The sequence below is a fragment of the Lissotriton helveticus genome, chromosome 6 (assembly GCF_964261635.1).
Source record: "Lissotriton helveticus chromosome 6, aLisHel1.1, whole genome shotgun sequence".
Classification (NCBI taxonomy): domain Eukaryota; kingdom Metazoa; phylum Chordata; class Amphibia; order Caudata; family Salamandridae; genus Lissotriton; species Lissotriton helveticus.
Genome location: NC_136067.1, coordinates 1,517,320,981 through 1,517,347,091, shown reverse-complemented (window position 1 = coordinate 1,517,347,091; position 26,111 = coordinate 1,517,320,981). Strand labels below are relative to the sequence as shown.

Sequence of the window (26,111 nt, the reverse complement as noted above, 5' to 3'; positions counted from 1 at the left end):
AGAGGTCGATCCAGGTTCCAAGTGGGTGCCTGGCTTTGCTGGGTGTTTGCCTACTAGCCTCCACCCCCCTCCCGGGACCCATGGTGCGTTCAATGCTCGCACCTCATATAGCTGCTGGTTGCTGATACTTTGCGAGTACCCTGCTTGCAACAGGTTTTTAATATTTTTCCCTGCTTTTGTTCAATTTTCACATAAATGGCCACCAGGTCAGGGTGATCCTTAGCGTGCTCAGACCGCTGGGGTCTATACACTGGTCCTGACGAATGCCTAGCGATTTGCATTTTAGTAGGCAGAAACATGTTGACCTCACCTAGCGTGGCATAGCTGACACATCGATCCAGCTTCCCAATTGCCCCCTCCCTTTTTAACTGTGCCGGTTTGGCCTGTGAATAAAGTTTCTTTGGGACACAACCTGGTCACTTTTAACTCACATCACTTACCAGAGACACAAATACTAACCAGCTCCGCAGTAATTCTGGCGTCGAAGCCACCCGGGTTGGTTTTAGACCTTCCTGGTGGGGCCAGAGGATGAAGCATGTCACCAACTAGGTTGGTGAGTGAGGGCTTTGTAAAATAATCCAGAATGATTCTTTTTTCTTTTGTCCACTGCTCCTCTTTTTGAGAGGGACACTCTTTCGTTGCTTTTGATTGCATTGATTAGGGGGACCAAGAATGTTCCGTCCTGTTTACCCTTAATCCCTATCTCTCTTGCTGATTATTGCCTTATAATTTCCTGGCAAGAAGCAATTGATGTTTCCTTTAGACAACAAGTAGGGGTGGTAGTCAAAAAGGAGAAACAGTCGTACCAATGAAAGTGAAATACGGAGACTGTTTTGTCCTCTCTACAAGATACCTGGGAGGAGAATGAGGGCCAATGATAATCTGTACATGGAAACCTTTATACAAATGGACTTATTTGGATGTCTGCATGTAGATAGGGATAAATGGAAACCAAATTCCTGAACTAGAAAGGTTATTTAATACTTTGCTCCAGGACAAGAAGTCATTTTGCTGTAAAGAAATTAAAGAATCCTACTCAACAATGAGTGTTGCTTGTTCTCTGTGGAGGGAAGTGTTGCAAGCACATAATTTCCAAAACTCCTATTATGACGCCTCCATTCCAATCCAATCCACCGAAATCCAAATTCTTGTAACTAACCTAACTAGCAAAACTGAAGCCAGTATCAAGGATGCTGAAGTGCTCGCTGCTACACTTTATGCCATCAAATTGTCACACCAGTCTCTCAAAATACAGATCAAGACATCAATGCTCGATTCTACCAGATGACTCAGATCAGAAGATAGGTAATGTTATGCACAAACAAGATACCCTTTCAACAAGACCAAATAGTATATCAGGAAGGCCCCTCGGGAAAATGCCAACTTCCTTCTAGAATAGAGTTCTCCAACCTCCACCATATTACTCAAATACTCACATGCAATGATTATCATGCATATCTAAAACTAAACAATGTCAATACCCGGTCTACTAAGACCTAAGTAAATAATCTGAAATACATATTAATAAAGCTGAAGATTAGTGGTGACTAATGCTCACTTTATCATACCAAAATCAGATATGTTCGTGCTGACAGAAACAATCAATCATCTTACTCTCTAGAGGATATTAACCTAATCCTGGTAATTACATGGTTTGTAGCGACATGGAAATAAACAGAGATGAGGTAAAACAATAATATACAAAACTCATCTCTTATCTTTACAATCCAATACACCACAGCTACGTGTTTGCAAATATGCATTTCTCTATCCTCTTTAAAAAGAAAAATAACAGATAGTATAACACCCACTTGTTAAAAACCGTGCATCTGCAGAGGACCTAAATAAGTACAGGACTAATCAGATTCTGACAACCAGAAATACATTGTACTGCATCTGCATTTGAAGCACCTAACCTCTTTAAAATGAGGTTAAGATATTGTTACCTACTGGATGATCACTTCCAAATCTCCATCCTCGTAAAATCATCTATTACTAGACAAAAGACGGAACAGAAGTCATCTTGCATGAACTATGAATATAAAATAAAAATACACTTTTTTAAATGTTATTTTTAGAAATGCTGAACTTAATAAACTACTGCCTTCCACACCAAACACCATTAGGTGGCTTGAACAATACCACTTAAAACTGATTTCCCTGTGGAGCGTGCTAACTCCACAGGGAACTCAGTGTTAAGTGGCATTGTTCAAGCCACCTAAGAACTAACTTGAATATTAGAAATAGACCTCAGTTCAATCTTGAACCATTGCTATTAGAAATCGCCAGATTTGGCAAGTACTCTGGCCTCCGCATCAACTGGCATAAATCCGTAGTATTTCCTCTCACGCCCGCCACGAACGAGTGCTCGTGTCCCTTCCCCCTCACTTGGAGCCAGGACTCTGTAAAATACCTGGGCATCCACGTACCTCTTGTTTCCTCACCCCACAGGACAGTGGTCACTAGCGCTGGGATGCCCTAGGATAGCTATGCGCTCTATAAAACCCAAAATCAAATCAAATCAAATCTGGACACGGAATCCATTATCAGACTAAACTACGGTACGGCGCTCACGGCCCTAGAGGGACAGATCGAAAGATGGATTCGTCTGCCATTATCCATGGTTGGGCGTATCGCCATCATTAAAATGATAGTACTGCCGCGGTTCTTATACTTATTCAACAATATACCGGTGCCCCTCACGAAAACATTCTTCACACAACTACGCTCACTGTTGTTGAAACTAGTGTGGAGGAATAAGTTGCCGCGAGTGTCCTGGCAGGTACTGACGCTCCCCTATGATCGGGGGGGCCTTGGCGTACCTGATTTTTATCTTTATTTTCTGGTGGCGCAGTGCTCCTATGCGCACCCGTGGTTCCACCCAGATGCCCGGATTCCTTATTTGCGGCCGGAGGCCGATCTGGTCTTGCCGGGATTGCTGTCCACCACCCTGCCGTCGGGCTTCCCTAGAGATCCTCGAGACATTCAAACGGTTTCGTCGACCTGCTGGGCGTGGGGTAGACTGGGCCGCCTTGTTGGCCTTCCTCAACTGTATTCCCCGAGTCTCCCGTTGCCCAATCCCACCTGGCTACCAATTACTGGGGAAACAGTGGTGCAACACACGCTGTCCAAGTTTCACATTGCTACCATTGGGGACCTGTTCCCTGATGGCCATGCGTTCATGCTTACAGAAGATCCCCGATTCCTGGAGCGGTCCTTCATGGACTCCTTCGTGCTGACCAGACTGCGCTCCCTCCTGCGAGCGTCCTTCTCTTCCTTCCCGCTCCCTTCCAGAGGAGATGGCTCCCCTCACATTCATTATTCAACACACTTCGAGCACTCATTTGGTATCTAAGCTACATCAAATGTGCTGCGAGCTCCTCCCCTCCAGGGATCATTTGGTGCGAGCTGCCTGGGAGGCGGATTTGGATAGTACCATCACGGACGATCAGTGGCAGTGGTGTTGCAGAGCGACCAAAGACATTTCTCTTAACAGTAAACACAAACTTCTGCACTTCAAATTTCTACGCAGGCTGTACTTCACCCCAGCAAGACTACACAGAATAGACTCCTCGCGCCCCCATGCTTGCCCCAAGTGCGGCGGCCCATTTGCTGATTTTGCGCACCTTTCATGGTCCTGTCCCGCGCTCCACAGTTTCTGGTCCAAGGTCCACGTCACACTTAGCGCCATGCTGCACATACACTTGGTTCCGATCCCTGAGATTGCCCTTTTGGGATATATGGCAGAATTCCCGAAAAATGTACGCAAATTGGCTGCGCTCTGTTTCCTATTGGCTAAACGGGAAGTGGCACTGCGGTGGTGTGACAGACGCCCTCCGTCACACAGCTCCTGGCTCCGAAGCTTGGCGCAATGCAACACCAATAGTACTGAATACTCGGCCATGGTTCCCTCTGCATCCAGACCTATTGACATCTGGGGTCCGTATCGCACATATATGGCTGGCGCAGTGGATGGTACTCAGCCTCCATCCACTCCTTCGATGGCTCCTGAGGGGATTGGTTGAGGGGCAGAGGGAGGTGAGACTTATTCAGCTCTTGTTTTTATGTGCTTGATGTACGGTAGTTCTGCTTCCTCCCTATTGATTATGCAGTTCCCTGGGGTATATTGTACTATTGTTCCACTGCGCTCCTTATCTTTTGTTTTAGTAGTGTCCTTTGACTTAGCTCGTACTGCTAAAACTTTGTATATGTGACCTTTGTGATGACACCTGACTCAGATATATATTGCAACATGTATGCTTCCTTTTTGTTTATGTACCTTTTTTTTTGGGAAAATGATAAATAAAGATAAAAAAAAAAGAAAAAGAAATAGACCTGTTATTTTTCTTCCTCGTTCATCTCTTCTCTCTCCTTTCTTTTTCCAATTTTTCAAGTTTCAAATATTACATGCATTCTTATGTTTTTGATATGACTTATTTGCAGTGGTATTATGATGGATTCAATGTATTTTATACTCATTGTTCCTGAGTTATGGCTTTAAAGATTTGTACATGAAATGTTAAAGGTTTAAACTCCCCTATTAAGAGACAACGGGTTTTATCGTATCTATCTAAATTAGATGTTAAAATTGCTCTATTGCTATTGCGGATGTTCATAAGGGTTTGATTATTGTGGGTAGGCTGATCTGGATGATGATGATGGGGGGGTTTTCTTGATTGAATTTGTCTGTATTTGCCAATGAACTTCCGATGCTGACTGATGTGCACTGTTATGGAGCTGAGTTTTACAATAAAAAGATTTTCACAAAAAAAAATTGCTCTATTGCAGGAAACTCATCTTAATGATTCTGAATCTTTAAAACTGAGGAGAAACTGGGATGGTGAACTTTTTTACTCACCTGTAGATGGTATACGTAATGGTGTTGTCACTCCAATCCATAAATCTTTGACGGCTTCCCTTGCTTCGCAATTGAAAGACAAAGAAGGTAGATGGATATATACCAAGCTAGAAATTGATGGTATCCCTCTCTCTTTTTTTAATGTTTATGCCCCTACTTCTGGAGATGCTCCTTTTTGGTCTCATATGAATCAATTGATATCTCATCATTTTGATCCTAATGTGATTTTAGCTGGAGATTGCAACCAGGTTTTCAACCCTTTTTGAGATAGGAAATCCCCATCACCTTTCATTCCTTCAAAGCCACATAAAACTTTTATGCAAACCATCAAACACCTACACTTATCTGATGCCTGGAGACTTGGTAATCCGAAACTACAAGAATTCACTTTTTTTTCTCCACCACATCAGACTCAATGAAGAATAGATTATTTTTTTATATCACACAATGTCTCCCAATTTTTCATCTCTGCAGATATAGGTCCCATACCTAGGGGCCTATTAGGATGGCGGACGGACCTGCGTCCGTCCGCCACCCCCGAGGTGGAGGGACCGTCCGCAGGGCCAGCGGCGTTCCCTCCCTCGGAATTAGGATGTGACCGCCACCCTGGCGGTCACATCCTGTATAGTTACATTGCGGCGGGTGCTGCTTGAAGCAGCACCCTCCGCAATGTTAAATATGCATGTTTTCCCTTTGCATGTACAAAGCAGCAGGCACCGCGCGGTGCCTGCCGCTTTGTGCATGCAAAGGCAGGGGGGTACCATAGGTATCCCACATGTGCACCCCCCATCCCCATCACCCCTGGAGGCCCGCAACGGCCCCCAAACACAAAAGACCACATGCTTTTCCACGGCGGAAAACCCGCCGTCGAAAAGCATGTTTCTGCATGCATCCTAATATGGCTGGCGGTGTACCGCCACCATATTAGAGCTTTTCCGCCACGGTCGGAAGGCGACCGCGGCGGAAAGGCGGCCGACGGTCTTCCTGTCCGCAGATGACCCCCCTGCCATCCTAATCTGGCGGGGGGTCTTTTTAATCACCGCAGCGGTGAATCCGCATCCTCCGGGCCGGCGGTGGTTTCCGCCGGCCCGGAGGATGCCGATTCACCACAATCCCAATCGGCCCCTTATTTCTGATCATGTCCCAGTCTCCATTCTCTTGTATCTTTTACCTCATACAGATCATCTTCGTAGTTGGCGCTTCAATAACTCTCTGCTTCATGATTCTACTTTTAACACCTCCTTTACCTCTTTTTTTTAATGAATACTTTCTTCTAAATGACGTAGACAACTTGCCCTTCCATATAATATGGGACGCCTTTAAAGCTTCTGCCAAAGACTTTATTATTAGATATACCTCTGATAAACGCAAATCATTTCTGATTATAAATAAAGAACTCCTTTCAAAAATAAACTCTTTAGAACACACCTATTACACTTCCAAATCTAAAGATTGTTTAACTAGTCTTATCAATGCTAAGGTTCAATATAACAAGGATACAACAGATGCGGCCTCCTTGTTCCTCTTAAAGACTAGCACTAAATTCTGTGGTGGCCAGAATAAATATGGCAAATTGTTAGCCAATTATTTGAAAACCAAACAAAATAAACTTCATATAGATTCTATTTTATCAGATACCAATAGTTCTAAACACAAAGATGCTGACATCTTACAAGAATGTGTTAATTTCTACAAGAAGATGTATACTCCGGAGTCATATCCTACTGAGGATGATATTTCCCTCTATCTCTCTTCAATCCATAAACCCCCACCCCTCTCTTCACATCTTGAGCCTCTTGAATTTGATTCGACTCAGACCGATTTACTTAATGTTCTAAAATCCCTTAAAAAAAGACAAAGCTCCAGGACCTGATGGTTTTACCATTGAATTCTTTTTACATTATGCTCAACTTATTCTTCCTAAATTACATACTTTAATAACTTCTATTCTTTCTTCTGGATACTCCTCTGGCACCTTTATGGACACCTTAATCTTTCTCATTTCAAAAGAGGGGTAAAATTTACGTTGCTGCAAAAATTATCGACCCATCTCCCTAGTTAATATAGACTATAAAATCTTTTCGAAGTCATTAGCTTTTCGGTAGGAGCCTCTATTGCCCCATCTTTTGGGGAAGGAACAGTCAGACTTTGTTAAAGGTAGATCTATGAACGATAACACCCGCTTTTTCTTTGATATTATTTCCAAATCCTCTAGCCTTTCTTGTCCCTTGCTGCCATTGCCCTAGATGCAGAGAAGGTGTTTGATAGTGTGTACTGGCCTTTTAGTTTTCAGACTCTTAAATTGTTTGGCTTTGGCCCAAAAATTATTTCCCTGATTTCTTTGCTGTATTCAAACCCTAAAGCCGCTATATTTGCCAACGGTCTTACTTCCTCCTACTTTTCTCTTCATAAAAGGTGTAAGACAAGGATGTCCCTTATCTCCTTTTCTCTTTAATTTAGCATTAGAACCCTTTTTGTCTCAGATAAGACAAAATACATCCATTATGGGATACACGTCTAAATCTCTACAAATCAAATTGGCTGCATATGCTGATGTTGTTCTTTTATTCCTCTCTAATCCCCAAGATTCCTTACCGGCTTTCTTAAAGGCCGTTGATTCGTACTCTTTAGTCTCTGGTTACAAAATAAATAACGATAAATGCAAAATATTACCTTTGTCAAAACACAATTTCAAATCTGATTTTTCCATCTCTAATTTCACATGGAACCCTACTCACATAAAATATCTAGGTATATGGTTTACCACCTCCATAAAATCATCAATTGAGCTAAACTTCAATAATGTATTGAGAAACTCACTTCCCGCACAACCAAATGGTACCCTCTATATCTTTCGTGGTGCGGCTGGCTTGACACTATTAAAATGGTGCTAACACCCATTATCCTTTATCCTTTATCTAACATTCCAATTTCCATTCCCATTTATTTTTTATTCATTTTAGTAGTTTGTAGAGTGCAGAGCTACCTCCAACGGAGGTGTCCCGGCGCTAGTTGTGGAGTACAGGAAGAGGAAGTGAACTGCCAATAAGTTTCCGAGTTAAGGGAGGTTAAAAAAACAGGTTTTAAGAAGTTTGCTTAAGGCAAATTCCGAGTTTGTATTCCTTATTGTCTCAGGTAGGGAATTCCATATGTGGGCCGTTCTTACTGTAAAGGATCGGCCTCCTACTCTGGCTTTTTTAAAGCAGGGGTAACCAGAAATACTTGGTGATTAGATCTCAGGGTCCTTGTCTGTCTGACGTTGAGTGAGATTTTGTCCTTTGAGAGTCTCGGTTAATTGAGAAGCTAGAGTGAATTGTTTGTTGTCCATATTAACATTAAAGTCGCCCAAGACTATAAAGTTTGCATATTTCAGCGATAGGTTAGCAACAACAACGCAGAGTTCCCATATCTCAGAAGGTATTAAGTCACAAAATCAAGTACATTCTCACTTCTTTTCTTTGGTTAAACAACAAATCTAGAATGTCCTTAGTAAAGTTATCGCGTCCGAAATCAGGAGGGGTTCGTGTTCCTGATTTCCCAAAATATCACAAGGCTTTCCGATTAAAACATATTTCCAAATGGCTTTAAACCCCCATCTCCAGACCTCCCTCTATGGATTGATTTAGCAAATTCCTTCCTTTTCCCATTCTTTTTTCAAGAGTATTTATCTTTTACGAGAAAAACGCATACCTTGTACACCGAATTATCAAATATTCGTGCAACAGCTTAAATAAACTCCTCCTTATTGAACCGCATTATTTTAATACATTCCTTAATTCCACTATTTGGCACAATAATTTTATTTGTGTTAAAGGTAAACCGGTCTATTGGAAAACCTGGAGAGACAAGGGCATTCTATTGGTACATCAACTATTTGAAGATGACTCCTTTTTGACTTTTTCCAAAGCTAGCTCCCTCTTTCATCTACCTTCGTCATTTTCTAATAGATTTTCAACTTTACATTCTGGTACTCTCTATTCTTACTCATATTTTCAATCTTTACCTGACTCTCCCTCACCATTGAATCACTGCTGGTCAACCATTCTACGCAAATCACCCTGGGCCTCTACCCTATACACTTGTTTATTATCTTCACTTTCACCAAGAGCTAAAACTAAAACTGAGATTGCCTGGGAGAATGATTTAGACATAATTTGGCCCATACATTTATAGGATAAAATTTGGTCAAAAATTAGGAAGTCTTCCAGAGCTGCTAGCACCCACACAAACTCTCTTCTTTATATATAAGAAACTACTTTTGACACCAGTGTCTTTACATAAAATGCACTCTGATACTCCTGATACCTGTTGGTCTTGTTCGTTTTCGCAGGCGGATATCAGTCATTTACTTTTTTCATGCCCCCATGTTTTTAAATTTTGGGAATCAGTTTGGTCCCAAATTAATGCTATTTTTGGGACCTCCATCCCTCTTACATGTGTCAATATTTTCCTAGGCAGTCTTTTTACATGTTGGAAAAAACCAAAAGGTCAGATTCAAATTGTTGACTTATTATTAGCTACTGCTTTCCAGCAGATCACAAAACACTGGAAGGATGCCTCTAAACTCTCATACTTAGCTTGGTGGTAATCCGTCTGTCATAACCATAGGCTAGACACAACTTTTGTATTTCCCCTATCTCTGAAGCATAAGAGGATGCTTTTGTGGTCTTCTGTTACCGACTTTCGAGATGACAGTGCTAAAAAATTGTTTGCACCATCACCGTTTACTCAAGAGGTTCCTCTGCCCTCTTGATTCCTTAGTTTTTGTCATTAGCCATTTATACTTCATGTATTATACTATTTTCTTCAAAGTGCAATTGCTTTGTTCACAACTGTTTTCAATTTTTCTTTATCCTCTGTCCTCGTCTCGAATCCTCTCCTTTTATATGATTTTTTGTTTATCTGCCACTTGCAGACTGTATACTTCCGCCCCATCTCGCTCCTCCCCTTCCCTGCAAAAGTAATTGAGAAAACCGTCAACAAACAGCTGACAGCCTTCCTGGAGACGGACGGCTCCCTCGACCCATCGCAATCCGGATTCCGAGCGAACCACAGCACCGAGACCGCCCTCATCGCGGCCTCCGACGACATCCGGACCCTGCTGGACAACGGAGAAACCGCCGCCCTCATCCTGCTCGACCTTTCGGCCGCGTTCGACGCGGTCTGCCACCGCACCCTGACAACCCGTCTCCGCCACACCGGGATCCAAGGAAAGGCCCTGGAATGGATCACCTCCTTCCTCTCCGACAGAACCCAAAGAGTCCGTCTCTTGCCCTTCCTCGCAGAAGCCACCAAGATCATCTCGGGCATACCTCAAGGCTCCTCGCTCAGCCCCACCCTCTTCAACAACTACATGAGCCCCCTCGCAGCCATCGCATGCAAGCACAACCTCAACATCATCTGCTACGCCGACGATACCCAACTGATCCTCTCCCTCACCAACGACCCCACCTCCGCCAGAGCCAGCTTCCAGGACGGAATGAAAGACATCGCAGACTGGATGAAGCTCAGCCGCCTGAAACTGAACTCAGACAAGACGGAAGTCCTCATCCTCGGCCCATCCATCTCTGCCTGGGACGACTCCTGGTGGCGCCCTGCTCAGGGCCCCCCACCCAAGCCCACGGACCACGCACGCAACCTGGGCTTCATCCTTGATTCCTCCCTCACGATGGCCAGGCAAGTTAACGCCGTTACCTCCTCCTGCTTCAAAACACTCCGCATGCTCCGTAAGATCTTCCGCTGGATCCCCACTGGAACCAGGAAAAAGGTCACCCAGGCACTCGTCACCAGCCGTCTGGACTACAGGAACGCCCTTTACGCTGGGACCGCCAAACTACAGAAAAAACTCCAGTGTCTTGGACATCCCCCGACACAGCCACATCTCCGCCCACCTGAGGGACCTGCACTGGCTCCCCGTCAGCAAGAGGATCACGTTCAGGCTCATTACCCACGCACACAAGGCTCTCCACGACTTGGGCCCTGAATACCTCAACAACCGCCTCACGTTCTACACGCAAACCCGCCAGCTCCGCTTCGCCAGCCTCGCCCTCGCCACCGTCCCACCGATCTGCAGAACCACCACCGGAGGAAGATCCTTCACCTACCTGACTGCCAAGACCTGGAACACCCTCCCCACCCACCTACGACTCACCCAGGACCATCTCAACTCAAGACCTTGGTTTTCGAGCAGTAGCAGACCCCCCCAGCGCCTTGAGACCCTAGCGGGTAAGTAGCGCGCTTTACAAATGTTCTTGATTGATTGATTGTATTGTTTACCTTTGATGCTTTGATTCAAGATATTGTGTATTGCTTGATAGGACTTACTTTCAATAAACTTACCATTTGAAACTTAAAAGAAATAAACCTGGTTTGTACTCATGATATTACAACTCCGAGAAAGATGGTACCTTGCCTTTGTTGGCGAGCCAATTAACCAAGCCAAGAATCATCTGAAGATTTTTTTTTTTCAATGATCTATGCTCAAATCAAAGGAACCATTTATTTCTGTTGTGTCCACAGAATGCTGTACAGAACTAGCAATCCACTTCTACGATAAAACATCAGAAAAGAAATTGCAGCAAATCTCTAAGAATTCACTATTATAATAAATATCACATTTAAACTCCCTAGTATCAACCGGATTTTTGACTCCGCATAGGTTATGAATCCTTAGAGGGTATAGTTGGGTACATTAGACCATCTAATTACCTTTTAGGCCATATGTCTCCTTGTATAGCAAAGTCTGCTTGCAAATCTCTATGCTACATTGTCTTAATATAACAAATACCTCACAAGCCAAAGGAGAGGTTCAGGTAGCATTAAAACAAGAATATTTAAGTCTTGTCATAAAAAAACAAAGTAGACCCAATTCTAAATGATAACTATCACTCAACCTAATGCCTCCCCTTCATGACAAAACTGTCCATGAGAACTGCCTTGCTGAACTCCTCTTACGCCCTAAAAATGTGTGCACCAGACTTTAGTCACTCATTTTGTATTTGTGCACATGAGAATGACAACAATGACTACGAAGGGCAGTAAAATCGTAAACTTGTTCTGATGTCACCCCACCCACGTCAGATGAAACCTACAAAAAAATTTGATCTGTTCTATCTTTTCTGGCCTCATGACCAAATGTATTCTCAATTTTAAGACAGTTCACATGCGGCTGTGCAATGATCATGGAACCGCTTAAAGGCGTTTATTAATATTCTTTATGCCATGTGATACATCAGTTATCAAAGCTACTCCATTAAAAAAAATATAAGTTGAAGTGATTTGTTCACAAATGCAGCACAGGAAAAACTCCACTCATTTAACAATAAAATCCCCTTCAGCAACAAGGTCAAAGTAATCTGTCACAACCCCTACTGCTCCCCCTCTGTCACAACCCCCTCTTGCATCCTCTGCGTAGTGGTCTAGAGCACAGGGCTCATGTTGCTTTACTCCTGTAGCAGGCTATGATATCATGGCTGATGTTTCCCAGCATCCTCATGACCGATGCTCCCCCAACACCCTCATGACTGATGTTTCCCCAGCATCCTCATGACTAATGCTTCCCTTTCCCTTAGCACCCTTATAATGGATGTCCCCCCAACTTACTCATGACTAACATTCCCCAGCGCCCTCATGACTGATGCTCCCCAACACCCGTAATTTCTATTACGTGTGAACCCCTGCAAGCATTCCCCAAATGCTGTGAACCAATGGATTAACTGCTCTTGCTATTCCTAGGGCCTTGGTGTGGTTTTCCATTAAATCCCTGCAAGTTTCCCCCAGAATCCCATGAGCCAATGGCAAGCCTAGCTCCTGCTGTTACTGGGACTTTGGTGTTGTTTTCCATTATGAACTTTCTAGCGAAAATTATACATTTGTTTCCTGTTAATTGGATCTGATCAACAAGTTGCACCTGCCCATTCTGTAAGGTAATAGAAAGTGTACAAACAAATGTTTTCCCTAAGGTTCCAGAACATTCCAGATAGCCATGATCCCCATGTGATCCAGCTCCATCCATTGAGTCCTATAGAGGTTATATAAACTCCATCCAAACCCTAATCGTAGCTTGACCTCGCTCCCTGCGGAACATGAACAAGCTTCACCCTTCCCATTGACCTGAAGCATCCTGTCAGAAGCAAGAAGCACTCAAGTATCCTTAAAGTCCATCCAAACCAGTGCTTCCCGTGACACCCGCTCCCTCGAGATCTTCTTCGAACTTCAGTCAAGTGGAAGAGCTAGGCTAAGTACTTGATATCAGGTTAGTGCTCACTAAACCTCCTACAGTTGTAAACAGGACTGAGTATTCCATTCTTAAAAAACTACAGACTTTTCCACCATGTCCTCTCTGTGATTTACTCCAGTGCTTCTTGTGGGTTTATCCTCCAAGTCAAGACCCTTCCTACAACCTTGATGCTAGAACTGTCACCGAGCAATGATTAAAGAATTTAGTCCTGTGTTTCTCTGTTGAACAGTAGTTCCCAGAGAAAGTACTTCAGAGTTTTTAATATATGCCTCAAACCTGTACCCCACCCATAATTCGACTGGATACCTGAGAGTGTAAGTAACTCCAACCTTGGCTTCAAGTGTATCTCTAGGAGTACATATCACTCCAACCTTTGCATCGAGTGTATCCTCAGAGTGCAGTAACTCCAACCTATGTTCCAAGTTTATTCCAGAGCGTGCCAATAACTCCAAGCTGTATTTCTAGTTTATTCCTAGGAGTGCCATACTCCTGTATGTGATTTTGGTCATTCTGCTTTCATGCCGGGCTGCTGATGAAACCTGTAAGTTTGTGTCACTAAAGGTAATGCATGCTCATTTTATGTAAAGACTTGTTAGTGTTTTGATGGTAACTGCCTCCCCTAGTTATTTCCAGTGCATTGCGTCATTGCATAGCCACAGAGGTTTTGGTCCAGTGCACATCTACCTCGCAAACGTAGAGTCTCAGAAGTGACAAATTGTGTTATGCAGTGTCAAACAGCTGCTGAGCAGATCCAGTACAACAAGTCTCTCTTTTCTTATTTTATCCCAATCCCACTTCCCCCAGGGGATAGTGTTGGATTGAAGGTTTTAGGTCTGCATTGTCCTCGGGAGGGAAATGAGCATTGGCTCCAGTGTAGTCTCCGCGGTTGGAACCAGGTGAGTGCATGACAAATAGGACAGACCTCGCTTAATTCATAGTAACTAAGAGGGTGTGCTTTCAGCCCCATTCCGTAAGAAGACTTAACTATATTGAGAAACATTTAAACTGTGACCTTTCCAGCACTGCGCTGTAACCTCAGCAAAATAACTCTGCCCTCAGTGGCTTAGCCCCAGGAGGCAGTTATCTCTGCAGTTCATGCATATTCCCTTGTACTGAATGAAAGAGGGGCGAGGATTCCAGAGTAAATTGATATACATTTCTTTGAGAAGGAAAGAACATTTTGATTGTATTAGATTTTGTTTCCTGGCCACTGATTATTGACAGACAAAAATAAAAAGTAGCTCATGCACTTGATACTCCATACAAATCTATATTTCTTTACCTGTTCCTCTATACATGTTGACACGCATGTGCTAACAGATCACAATAAATGATGCTGGGAATCATAAAGCCCCAAGGAACACGAAGCCTATTTCCTTTTTTTTACCATTTTCTGAAAACTAAGACCAGCTGATTATTCACTTTGCATCTATGAAATGGAACAATCGGGCCGGTAAACATATGATAAAAGCATGTTTGTAATACTTTTTTCCCCCAAAAAAGTGTCTAATTAAAAGCAGAATGTAGTGGATGGTTAAGAAAAAAAGCTGTCGCTTTATTTATTTTAAAGTAAGAAACTATGACTGCTCAGTTATAGATGTCCTGTGAAAGCTGTAAGGTTACAAAGGTCTGCCATAAAAATAGTTAAAATACTTTAGATTAATTAACTTTATTGTTCTTAAAATATTTTTCAAAGACAAATATTTGCCATTTGCCTATTTATTAAACAAAGGCAATTCAGAACAACATGGCCTTGCATTCACGTAGTGTATTTTGTAGGAACGATGAGGTGACATGAAGTGATAAAAGACTAACTTACTGCCTTTTCAATCGTAGAACGAGAAGGAAAATCAACTTCCAAAACATCTTTTAAATTCTGCAACAAGCTATTTTCAGGATCCCTAAAAGTGAAAATAAAAAAAATTAAAACACATAATCTTTGATTACTAGTAAGATTTGTAAAAAATAATATAAATATATATATATATATAGATATATATGTATATATATGTGTGTGTGTATAGATAGATAGATAGATAGTGAAAGTAACTTACCAGAGATGTATGTTGTTGTTAAGTTTCAATTTGAGTGGATTTACCACTATGAGAAAAACCACAGTCAAAATTATTATATGCTTTTTGGGAAATAAAAAAACCAATCAGATTAAACCATTTAAAATGAAGAAGTTGCATCTGAAAACAGCAGGCTCAATCACTTTTAACTCTTAGTATGTGGAAAAGCCCATGTCGAAACAGCTGAAATCAACATTTTTGATAACCGAGAACTAGTTAAAGTAAACCAAATTTGGCGTGCCTTGGTGAATAGGCTGGCACTCCAATTGGAAAACAGTATACAAACTCTTTCCTACGCAGCACTTGTACAAAACTTCAACAAGGCTATTGTACAAGTCCAAATGATTCCTGTTAAAAGGACATTCTGAAAATGCAAGACCAAAAGCACAGGAACTAGGGGTAGGTGAAGCTAGAAAGGCAAATCCTTTAAAAAGAAAAAAACTTTGTCAGCTTTGCAAACCTGGAAACGTAGTTAATAAAAGGTGCGAGAAGGGCTTCCAAGTGAAATCAGTAATGTTCACACTAAGGCAAAGAGCATGGTGCCCGTCAGCCAATTACATCTTCCACAGCCACATATGTCCCATTCCCAGTAGCAAGAATTCCCAGGATGCTAATTTAATTTTTCCAAAGCATACAAAAAAAGTGATGGGTGGAATGCTTGAATTAATCTTAGCCAGTCCCTTGTTATTTTACTTACTGTGCCACCTCAGTTTGTTCTAACCACTAGCCCAGGCCGCTCATGGCTAATGTCATTTCTAAATGACAGGGAGGAAAACATTTCCCTGCAGCCTGGAGTACTGTCCACCTTGGGCTGGTTAGTCGGCTGCAAGGAATAGTTGTGGGTTGAAGTTGGGAAACTAATTTTTTGTGAAGGGTTACATTTACCAACTTAATGGATGCAATGTTAAGCTTCTCCCATCCTGAATGGGAATCTGTTGCTTAAAATAGGGAAACAAAAGTATTTGCATGCATACATTTTTAGTTCAATGATGAAGCAACATGTGCAGCTTTACAGTTAGAAAATATGAATCAAAACATTGCTCATGAAGAAAAACTATTGTTCTTCAAAATTACACATAGGAGGTTCCCCCAGTGGAGAATACAAGGGAAGGAAAATATATGAAGTCTCAATTAATAGGCTTTCAATGAACATCTGACTACGCAAGTCTCTATGGTTAAGGCAAAATACTGTTTAATAATACTACATATATAATCAGCCTTACAAAATGTATACCACTATTTGCTGACAAGACTGTGCATATGAGAACCTTGATGAAGAAAAATAAGTAATTGTAGGATGACAATTGTGTTAGCAAATTCAAGCAATCGAAAAGTTGCATTGCATCTGCGCCTGCTTTAGCCACTTTTAATACTGCCTACGACTCTGTAATTGTTTCTGACGCCAGTAATGGTGGCTTAGGTGTCGTTTTAATGCAAAATCTAAATGGTCATTTGGGGCCAGATGTAGGTAATCTCAATTTACCTATTCTTAAATACCAAATTTTACCGATTCGGTATTTAAGAATAGGTAAATGGGATGTAGATCATTTTTGGGTAACAATTACCAAATCGGTAAGATTCGGTATTTACCGAATCGGTATTTACCGATTCGGTAATTGCCATTCACTCCTATGGGCCTGGAGGCCCATAGGAATGAATGGCAATTACCGAATCAGTAAATACCGATTCGGTAAAATGGGGGACACATTCAAGGGTGCCAGGGTGTCACTTTGACACCCTGTTGCACCCCTGAATCGTGCTTGTTTGCACATGCGGCACACATACATGCCCTAAGGGCATGTATGTTTGCCACATGGCACAGTTGAAAATGTACAGATATGTATTTTCAAAGGTATTCGTTATTAAGCACCAACTTATAGTTGGTGGTAAATAACGAATCCTAAAATGGGAAATGCACTCATTTGAGTGCTCCCTACATTTCAGATTCGGTAATCTACCGATTCGGTAATTTACCGATTCCTTAAATTACCGATTCTGAAATGTAGCCACCTACAGCCCGAATGCCCAATACCGGTCGGTAACGGACGAAATTCGGTAATTTCGGCCGTTACCGACTGGTATTGGTCCACCTACATCTGGCCCTTAGTCACCATTGGCTTTGCATCCAGACCATTGAAGGGTGCTGGATGAAAATATTCTACTCTAGAAAAGGAAACTCTTGCATGTTGGTGGGGTATTGAGTATTTTCGAAAATATGTTTATGGCACTGTTTTCAAGGTTAGGTCTGATCACCGTCCTTTAGTAGATTTAGTTACAACAAATGGGTGTGGAAGAGCCACTTCAAGAATTGCCAGATGGCAATACAAATTACAAGATTTTCATTTCAAAGTCGAGTATATTCCTGGGGTAAAAGACATTCTAGCGAATTGTCTATCAAGACTACCAGTGGCTGATGACAATGTAGTTGAAGAGGATGATGATTAAGAAAATGTGATTTCTATTTGTGAGGTATTCAATGGCTGCATACAGGAGAATGAGTGGAGATTAGCATGTGACAATGATATTGTCCTTAAAGAAGTTATTAAGCACATTAATTCTTCGTGGACAAGAAAGGCTGGCTTGTCAAAGGTCTTCTTCCCTTCTTTCAGGTAGCTCATGACTTATCTTTAAAGAATGATGTGTTAATGAGAAGTTTGCAACTTGTTGTACCTGTTGATTTACAACAAACTATCCTAGACATGGCACATGAAGGACATCCAGGAATGACGAGTATGAAAAGAAGAATTAGAAGTGAGTTTGGGTGGCCAGCTATGGATAAATCTATTAAACGCAAGGTCAGGGATTGCATTGAATGTTGCATTAGTTATAAATCTCAAAAGACTGTCTCTTATGATCGTCGTCCCATCTCCAGACCGTCCCGTGTGTGGCAATGTGTTTCTTTGGACATTGCGGGTCCGATGTGTTTGGGTCACAATCCTGTTTACGCCATTGTACTCATTGATCAACTATCTCAGGGGCCTGAGATTAAGTTAGTTCCTAATATTATCTAGAACATTGTGATTCAGTTTTTGAATGATGTGTTTGAAAGAGAAGGATTCACCGAATCTCTTCTTACAAACAAAGGGGTGCAGCTAACATCCACCGAGATGAAAAATGTTCTTGATGGTCATGGCATTGTTCACTAACGTTCTTCTGTCTATTATCCCCAGAGTAATGGAATTGTGGAGAGGTGGATCAAAGTCTTTAAGGAGGGGTTACAATTGGCCATTTCCAATGGGAAGAATTGAAATCAAGCCATCAGAGAAATTCTTTGGAGTTACAGACATACTCCTAGAAGTATGGGTGATCTTTCTCCTTTTGAAAAAATGAGGGGAAGGAAGAGTGTCTTTAACATGAGTCAGGCATGGACGAGAGATTTGTTGTGTAGTAAAGACGACAAATCGGTGTCTGTTGAAGACTGCCATAATAGAGTTGTTGATTCTCCAGTGAAGATCAATGATTGGGTACGAGTGAAGAAAGGTAGAATTGTTAAATCGGGTGAGTCTCGGTTTCCACATCCTTTGAAAGTGGTCAGAGTTGGTCGTCAGGTGTAGGAAAGTGGCTCTATATATACTGGACCAAAGTAAGGTACAGTATGTACTGTGTGTCCAGTCCCCAGAGGTTTGGCAGAGGCTAAAGTTAGATATAACCTTACTCTCTAAAGTGGTAGCTTGGACGAGCAGTAAGGCAGTATCAGGGGACAGTGTAAAGCATTTGCTGTAAACACTCAGTCAGCAAATGGTCTCACACACAAGAACTGAACTCTAGGCCAATGGTTTTGTATCAAAAGATATCGATTTATTTTAGGACCAACAAGGTATCAAAATATACTTTATCAGGATGAGTTACTTTAGGTAAACACTTTTCAAATAGGCAATAGACTTTTTGAAGGCAATAGTTACAGTTTGTTGTAATAGGCAACACAATTTCAAACACAATGCAACATTGAGCTCAATGGGAATTCCTGGTTAAATGCAATTAGTTACTTTGTAGCTTACTTTTCTAACCACAGGACTGGATCCTAGATTCAGTCCCGGGATATGAGCTGTAAACAGTTACATAAAAGCGTTTTGGTTACAGTAGTGATTTTCAAGGAATGTTATTGTATTTTAAAAGTTGACACTTAAAAACATTTTCAGTTGAAATTGCCAATGTTATCCTATGGAAGGACATTCAATGTGCAGGTAAAGTAGGTTCTCCTTACTTTTGCAACCCAGTACTAGACTGCTAGGTTCAGCACTGGGACCTCTATCTAAAACAGGTAAGTAATTACGTTTTGGTAGTTGGTACGATTTTTAAAGAATATTTGTAGTTTGCAAAAATCGACACTTAGGAAAAATTTCACAGAAAAACAGTCAATGGTTTCCTATGGAAGAAAATTCAATTTGCAGGTAAAGTATGTTCACGTTACTTTTGTAATCCAGTACTGGACTCCTAGGTTCAGCACTGGGACCTCTATCTAAAACAGGTAAGTAATTACGTTTTGGTTGTTGGTACGATCTTTAAAGAATATTTGTAGTTTGCAAAAATCAACAGAAAACATTTCACAGAAAAACAGTCAATGGTTTCCTATTGAAGAAAATTTGGGTTACTGGTAAGTAAAGTTAAAATTACTTTTATGGGCTGTGCCGGGCTAAAATGTGCAGCACTGAGGTCTCTCCTGATACCAGGTGAGTAAATCGGGATTTGTTCGGATGATTTTAAGTGAATATTTTAAAATTCCAAAACTCCACACTTTGACTGGTTTCACTTAGAAATTCTTCTAGGTTAGCCTATAGAAGAAAAGGGAGTTATCGGCTTTTAGGTAAGTACTCGACTGGCAGAGTTAAGGTTCTGGGCATAGACTCAGGAGTCTCCCAGGGTCAGGTAGGTACAGTTGATACACCCTCAGCGGCACAGGGCCAGCCGGGTGCAGAGTTAGTTAGGCCCAATGTTATCCAATGAGAGGCAGGGGGCCTTCGGTTGGTGGCTGCTGGCTAGCAGGCCACGCGGCTGTGGGAGCTGGGCTCCTGGTCACTTGCTCAGGGCAAATGGGGAAGTAGGATAGGACACAGGTTGCACTGCCAGAGGCACTTGGGCTGCAGGCTGCTTTTGAGCCATCGGGCGCTCAATGTTATTCAATGGAGATCATGAAATGGGTACAAAGGCTGCAGGCTCAGGGACGGTGGATCTTCTGGAGCGACCAACACTTAAGAGGGGTAATATGGGATCTTGGAGGGTAGGTAGGCACCCCAGAGTTTGGCACAGGAGGCCGGGGGTGCCAAGTGCAGGAGTGTCTTTGGACGTCGGGAAATCTTACCCTCTGCTGGTCGCGGTAGGAGGGGGCCCTGGTTCTGAGTCTGCGGGCGTCATCTGGGTCGTCAAGGAGGGTTCAAATCAGAATCGCTGGGGGGATGTCCTCAGGGTCTTTGTCTACTTGGGCACAGGCCGGGCTCGGCGGGTGCAGAGTGGGCTGGATTTGCGGGTTCTGGCTGGCACCAGGGGTATTGCTGTTTGAGCAGAGCCACTGCTCGTGGAGTCCCAGTCTCTAAGAGGCTCAAGGCAGGCAGGTCCTCCAGAGTTATTGAGGTTGCTGTCCGCAGGAGACGCCGAGATTCAGCAGGAGCAGGTTCAAGGATCAACAGGCCTGTAGGGCTGGGGCCAAGTCAGTTGGTGTTGTCCTCTTGTTAGCAGCTTCATGGCAGGTCTCCTTCTTCTTGGTCTTGTTTCTTGTTTCGAAATCGGGATCTGAGGTAGGAAGGTTCAGGGTGCCCCTAAATACTACATTTAGGGGTGTTACAGGTAGGAGAAGGGCAGGGACCAATAGGTCCCTGTCCTGGGGTGATTACACCCCCCTATCTCTGATTGGGCAGGGCTCCCCATCCTCAAGATGGCCGTGGCCGGAGCCCGGAGTTGTGCTTCACCTCGCCTCTCCCACCTTAGGGGTGGAGTTGGTACAGGCTGGCACATCCCCTTTCATCACGTAGGGTTTCCTGCCAGTCTTCCCGCCAGAGTGGGGGTCAGAACTGGTGGGGGCCAGTTGCTGAGTACAGGAAGTGGTCTGGAGAAGCTCACAAAGTCGGTATGCCTTTGAAGCTTCCCCCTGCCCATCCTGGGGGAGGAGGCCTAGCACCTCGCCCAGGATCTGCATTGTTGCAGGCCCAGGAGAGCGGGGGCTCTCCACCCAGGGGTCCAGCAACATGTCTGCTGTGTGGCAGCCTAGGCAGCCTCTCAGACCAGACGTGGATTGTAGGTTAGATTTAGGAGGCATCTCTAAGATGCCCTCTGTAGTGCATTTTACATTAAATCCCACACTTGCATCAGTGTGGGTTTAATGTGCTGAGAAGTTTGATATCAAACTTGTCAGTCTTCAGTGTAGCTATTATGGTGCTGTGGAGTTCGTAATGACAACCTCCCAGCACCATATACTCTTAATGGCATCACTGTACTTACAGTGCCCAGGAATGGCCCTGGGTACTGTAGGGGTACAGGGATCATGCACCTGTGCCCACACCACTGGCATAGTGCACCCAGCTAGAGGGGTGACTGATGTATGCCAGGACAGTGGGTTTGTGGGCATGGCACACAGGGATGTGTGCCATGTCGACTCTTTGTTTAGGTCTGCAGCAGGACACTCCGTCTGCCAAGGCAGGGTGTGGGTGTCAGGGTGCAGGGCCCCTAAGGGTGGCACAATAGGTGCTGCAGCCGTTAGGGGTCTTCTCTGGTCACAATGCCCTGGGTACCTAGGGTACCATTTACCAGGGGCTGACATGTGGCCAGAGATGCCAATTGGGTTTCAGCTTCAATACAGTTTTAGGGAAGGAACACAGGCTCTGGGCACCTGATTGGCAGGAGCCCAGGGCACACTCAGTCAAAGCACATCAGCAATTCAGCAAAAAGTGGGGGCATACCATGCAAGCAAGATGGCACTTTCTCACATCAGGTTGTAGAACTATCCGACGGAAATGTTTGGAATTTATCCAAGGTGATCAAAGTTCCTCAGTGGATGTGGCCAAGTAAAACGACTGTTGATTCTTCTGTTACGCTGTCTCCCAAGCTTTCATGCAATAGGACAAATTGGAGGAAGTCAATTTCTTCACATTCTGGAATTCCAGATAGCCACGATGTGCAAAGTTCTCCGCAGCCTGGAAATCCAGGCAGCCACCATATGGAAAGCCCACATTATTGTCCTGTCTGGTATAAAGATTATCATTTGGGCAAGTGATGTTTCTTTGTATATTATTATTGATATGCAATTCATGAATACATTATCTTATGTTCCTGTTTAATTACTTTCGCAATTTTCTTTGTATTATTGTTGTTCATCTGTTAACGAAGGAGGATGTGTGGCGTCTTGCTAATCTCACCTGGAATCTGGAATACCAACTGTGTTCCAGATTCCAGGGCAGACAGTTTGGCCCAGGCTTACAAGATGGATCTGGCATGGTATTCTCCTGAAGAATAAAGCTTCTTACCTCTGCTTTTGAGTGCTGAGATACTTCTTTAAAACACCCCACCAGTGTTATCTACCATCTGGACAGCCTGCCCTGTGCGTTTCATGTTCTTTACATTTATGGATGTTAAAAAAGAAAAAAAGAGAGAAAAGCGCTACACAGTGTGCTTCAACGCTTAACAACCTGCAGAAATGTCATTGAATGACTTGAAGCTGACCTACAGTTTGAGCAGTCATTGGGAGAAAACTGACAGCTCTGGTTTGACAAGAGAAAATCCCACAATTGTATTTAAAAAGAAAAATTGCACAAAATTGAGGGGGATTATTTTGGCGAATCCCCACAGGTCATGGGCAAAAACAGCTTACATTCTGCTTATTAGCAGGTTTTAGGTGTATTGAACACTGGAGTTAAAGGCTGAATTGTCATGCACTGATGCAGATGTCATGTGGGTCCGACAAGCACATCTTCTAGTGGCATCTGCAACAGGTTTCAAACCCGTAGATTTTTTTAAGGGAATATTCGAGCTAGTCACTATCAAAATCGGATACATTTCATCAGTGACCAAGCAAGAGAGCTCTAGAACGTTTCGATGACTTATGGAAACACATGAACTGATGTTAACAAACTAGCTGATAACATATACACTTGGATGTTGTCATGTCCAATAGTCAGAATGTCAGAAGAAGTCATATGGCGCAACCTGACAGCACATACAACGTATTGCTTGGAAAAGGTTTTTTGGATCAGTCCGATACATGAAGGATAGGCATTCATAAGGTGAGCAATCTGCAGGAAGATTATGTATCCATCAGCTATATTTTTACCTAAGGGAAGCAACTTTTTCTTACAATAAGGCCTGGACTCCTTTTATGAATATTCATCTAACCCTCTACTCGCTCCTGTCCCATCGTGGTAACCTCTCTCCACCACCCCCCTCCTTTCTTTCTATCTCACGGTCTGCTGGTCAGAAGCCTAAAACCAGGTAAACCACAATGGTCTGTTTAAGTGAGATGTTAGCATGTCTGTTTAAGAATTACTGACATTCTTCATCAAAGCAGATTTTTTACTATTAAACACAGGGTGCTATATGTGTGCTGGTTAAATGTGCACTAACGCTGTATAGCTGACACACTGATGTTCCTCAAGAGTTCAACTATCCTCATGTAAACATTATGTGCATAGAGACAGCTGAACACGTTAGAGCTTGACACATCCCCAGCACGCACAACACAGAGCCAAAGCTGTTAAGTTGGCAAAGTAATGCTCCTCAACAGTACAAAAACACTTATCACACATATCAACACTAACCCTGGGCATAGGACTACGCTTAGCTCGTGTAGTTTGTGCAACTACTCGAATTGCACATAGCACAGTGCAAAAACGTGTAGCGGGCATTTTTTGCTTGCTCGCGGCCCTCAAAGTCAAGTTAGCAACCGTGAGCGAGCAAAATAACATCCCAGGGAGACTTTTTCCTCGTTCGCGATCAGCAACATCAAGTTGCCGATCGCGAGCGTGGAAAATAAATCTCCAGGCGAGATTCTCAATGCGGGGAGGTCAGGTTTCTCATTGCGAGTTGTCGCGTATGCGCACGACCGCTCGCGATGAGAAACTACCAATCCGCGTTGAGAAAGCTGTCGCTCGAGTACAAATCTACTCGAGCGGCAGAAAACGACTGCTTGCACTGTGCAACATGCGGTTTGCAATGATTGCACAGTGCACTACGCAGTTCGCGTAGCTTGCGTAGTGCACCTTGCGTAGCTACGCATAGCACTACTACGCGAACTACGCCCAGGGTTAATCAACACCCACAAATACACTGTAAACATTTGAGTTCACACTCCGACACAAAACAAAGTACAAAAGCCACATAATTAGAAATGAAATGCCCTCCTAAACAATTCGATGGTCAATGGACAGCCATTCCCCCATCAAGGAACGAGGTATGTGTTCCAGGTGAGATTAGCAAGACGCCAAACATCCCCCTTCGTTAACAGATGAACAACAATAATACAAAGAAAATTGCTAAAGTAATTAAACAGGAACATAAGATAATGGAAGAGGGAGGTCAAATTCCTGTAGCTTACATCAGGCAAAACCTCCTCAAAGACACCTGAATAACTGTGTCAAAATGGGGTCACAAAGGGGTCTTCAGTTCAACCAACAGGAATCATCATTTTGCATCAGGTAGAACAAGTTTCAAGTTTATTTGGTTAGCTCAGTTAATTAAAACCATTGCTATAAAATGTCGACATTAGCACAGTTATCACTTCAAGAAACAAAACTGGAAAGATACATTGTCAGTTTTAAAAGGTCTATACATATAAAAACAGTCTTATCGTTACCAGTGTTATCACACTGGTGCTTTCGCCCAAAAATGAAAAATTTAAGACAGAAGTTGCTAAACCAGGGGGCAAAAATAGTCTGTGATAACTTTTTGGGGTGGAGGGACAGGAAGCGCTGGGTCCGGGGAGGGTAAAAAGAGATTAGCCAAAAGTCTCACAAATTTTCCAATCCTAGCGAGCGCTTGAATGTCTGTGGAGGTAAAGCACAAGGCCGTCGCCTCCCAGCATGACCTAACACCCCAATTTAAAAATAAGGGTTTTAGGAGTGATCTTCTGGGGGCATCCATGGCAGGGCAACAGCACAGAAGATGCGGCCATGATTCGGTGTGGTATGTGCACAGCCTGCAGGCCCCCCCTCCTTTGAGGGAGCCCATCTGTAAGAGGCTGTAGAGCACAGGCCTAGGAGACGCACGAACATTATATTCTTCCGTGCCACTACGTTCAGGTTTTCTAGCAGATAGAATTGCGGTACCCCAGGCTGGTATGAGGCATTCAGGGAAAGCAAGGCAGTAGGTGTATTTAAAGCCTGAAGGTCCGTCCGATGGGAGATTAGTTTCACCTGCTTGTTGATGACTTTTTTCCAGACTGAGTATGGAATAGCGTCTGAAGTTAGCAGTGAGTTGTCAATTTCTAGCGATTTAATGGCCTTTGTAATCTGACGATTCCATGGATTTCCAGGGCTGGTAAAGATATCTTTTAGGAGGAATTTTAGGGTGGTGTCTGCAGCTTTTAGTTATCTTATGAAATATTTCAGATTATCTGCCTCGCAATAGATGGACTGTCTTTGTAGACCCAGCTCCAGACGTAGTCTTGCCCTCTGAATAAATTTCGGAAGGCGAAAGATTTTTTTTATAGATGGAGACTTGGGCGTGATCAAGACTAGCAGAGCAAGCGCCAGGGAAGGCCTGATGTCCATAATTTAAGACAGGGAGAAGTGTAGTTTTGATCACCTTCAGAATGGGTTCTGCGGAAGGGCTGCTCAGAGACCGGTTCAGTCGAGTCAGGGAGTATGTTATTGCACCAGCTCTTTTTTTCAGGACAGCTAAGTGAGCTGTTGGTCTAGAAGTTTCACAGAACTATACTCCCAAATAATTATATTTTGAAGCTGGGTTGATCTTTGCGGGCCCAATGTGCCACCTTAGACATCTCTTGTTCTTACAGCTGCCG

The 26,111-nt window shown here is 43.1% G+C and overlaps 1 protein-coding gene across 2 annotated transcripts in view; it reads right to left on the bottom strand.

Moving 5' to 3' along the window:
* The window catches only part of FANCL (FA complementation group L), a 370,446-nt gene that overhangs the window by 68,727 nt on the left and 275,608 nt on the right, over window positions 1-26,111 (bottom strand). For both annotated transcript variants that reach the window (XM_078649307.1, XM_078649308.1), the window contains 2 exons: window positions 15,152-15,197; window positions 14,917-14,998 (listed from right to left, as the gene is read on the bottom strand). In XM_078649307.1, the coding sequence (XP_078505433.1) occupies window positions 14,917-14,998; window positions 15,152-15,197 (128 nt within the window). The remainder of the gene's footprint in view (window positions 1-14,916; window positions 14,999-15,151; window positions 15,198-26,111) is intronic.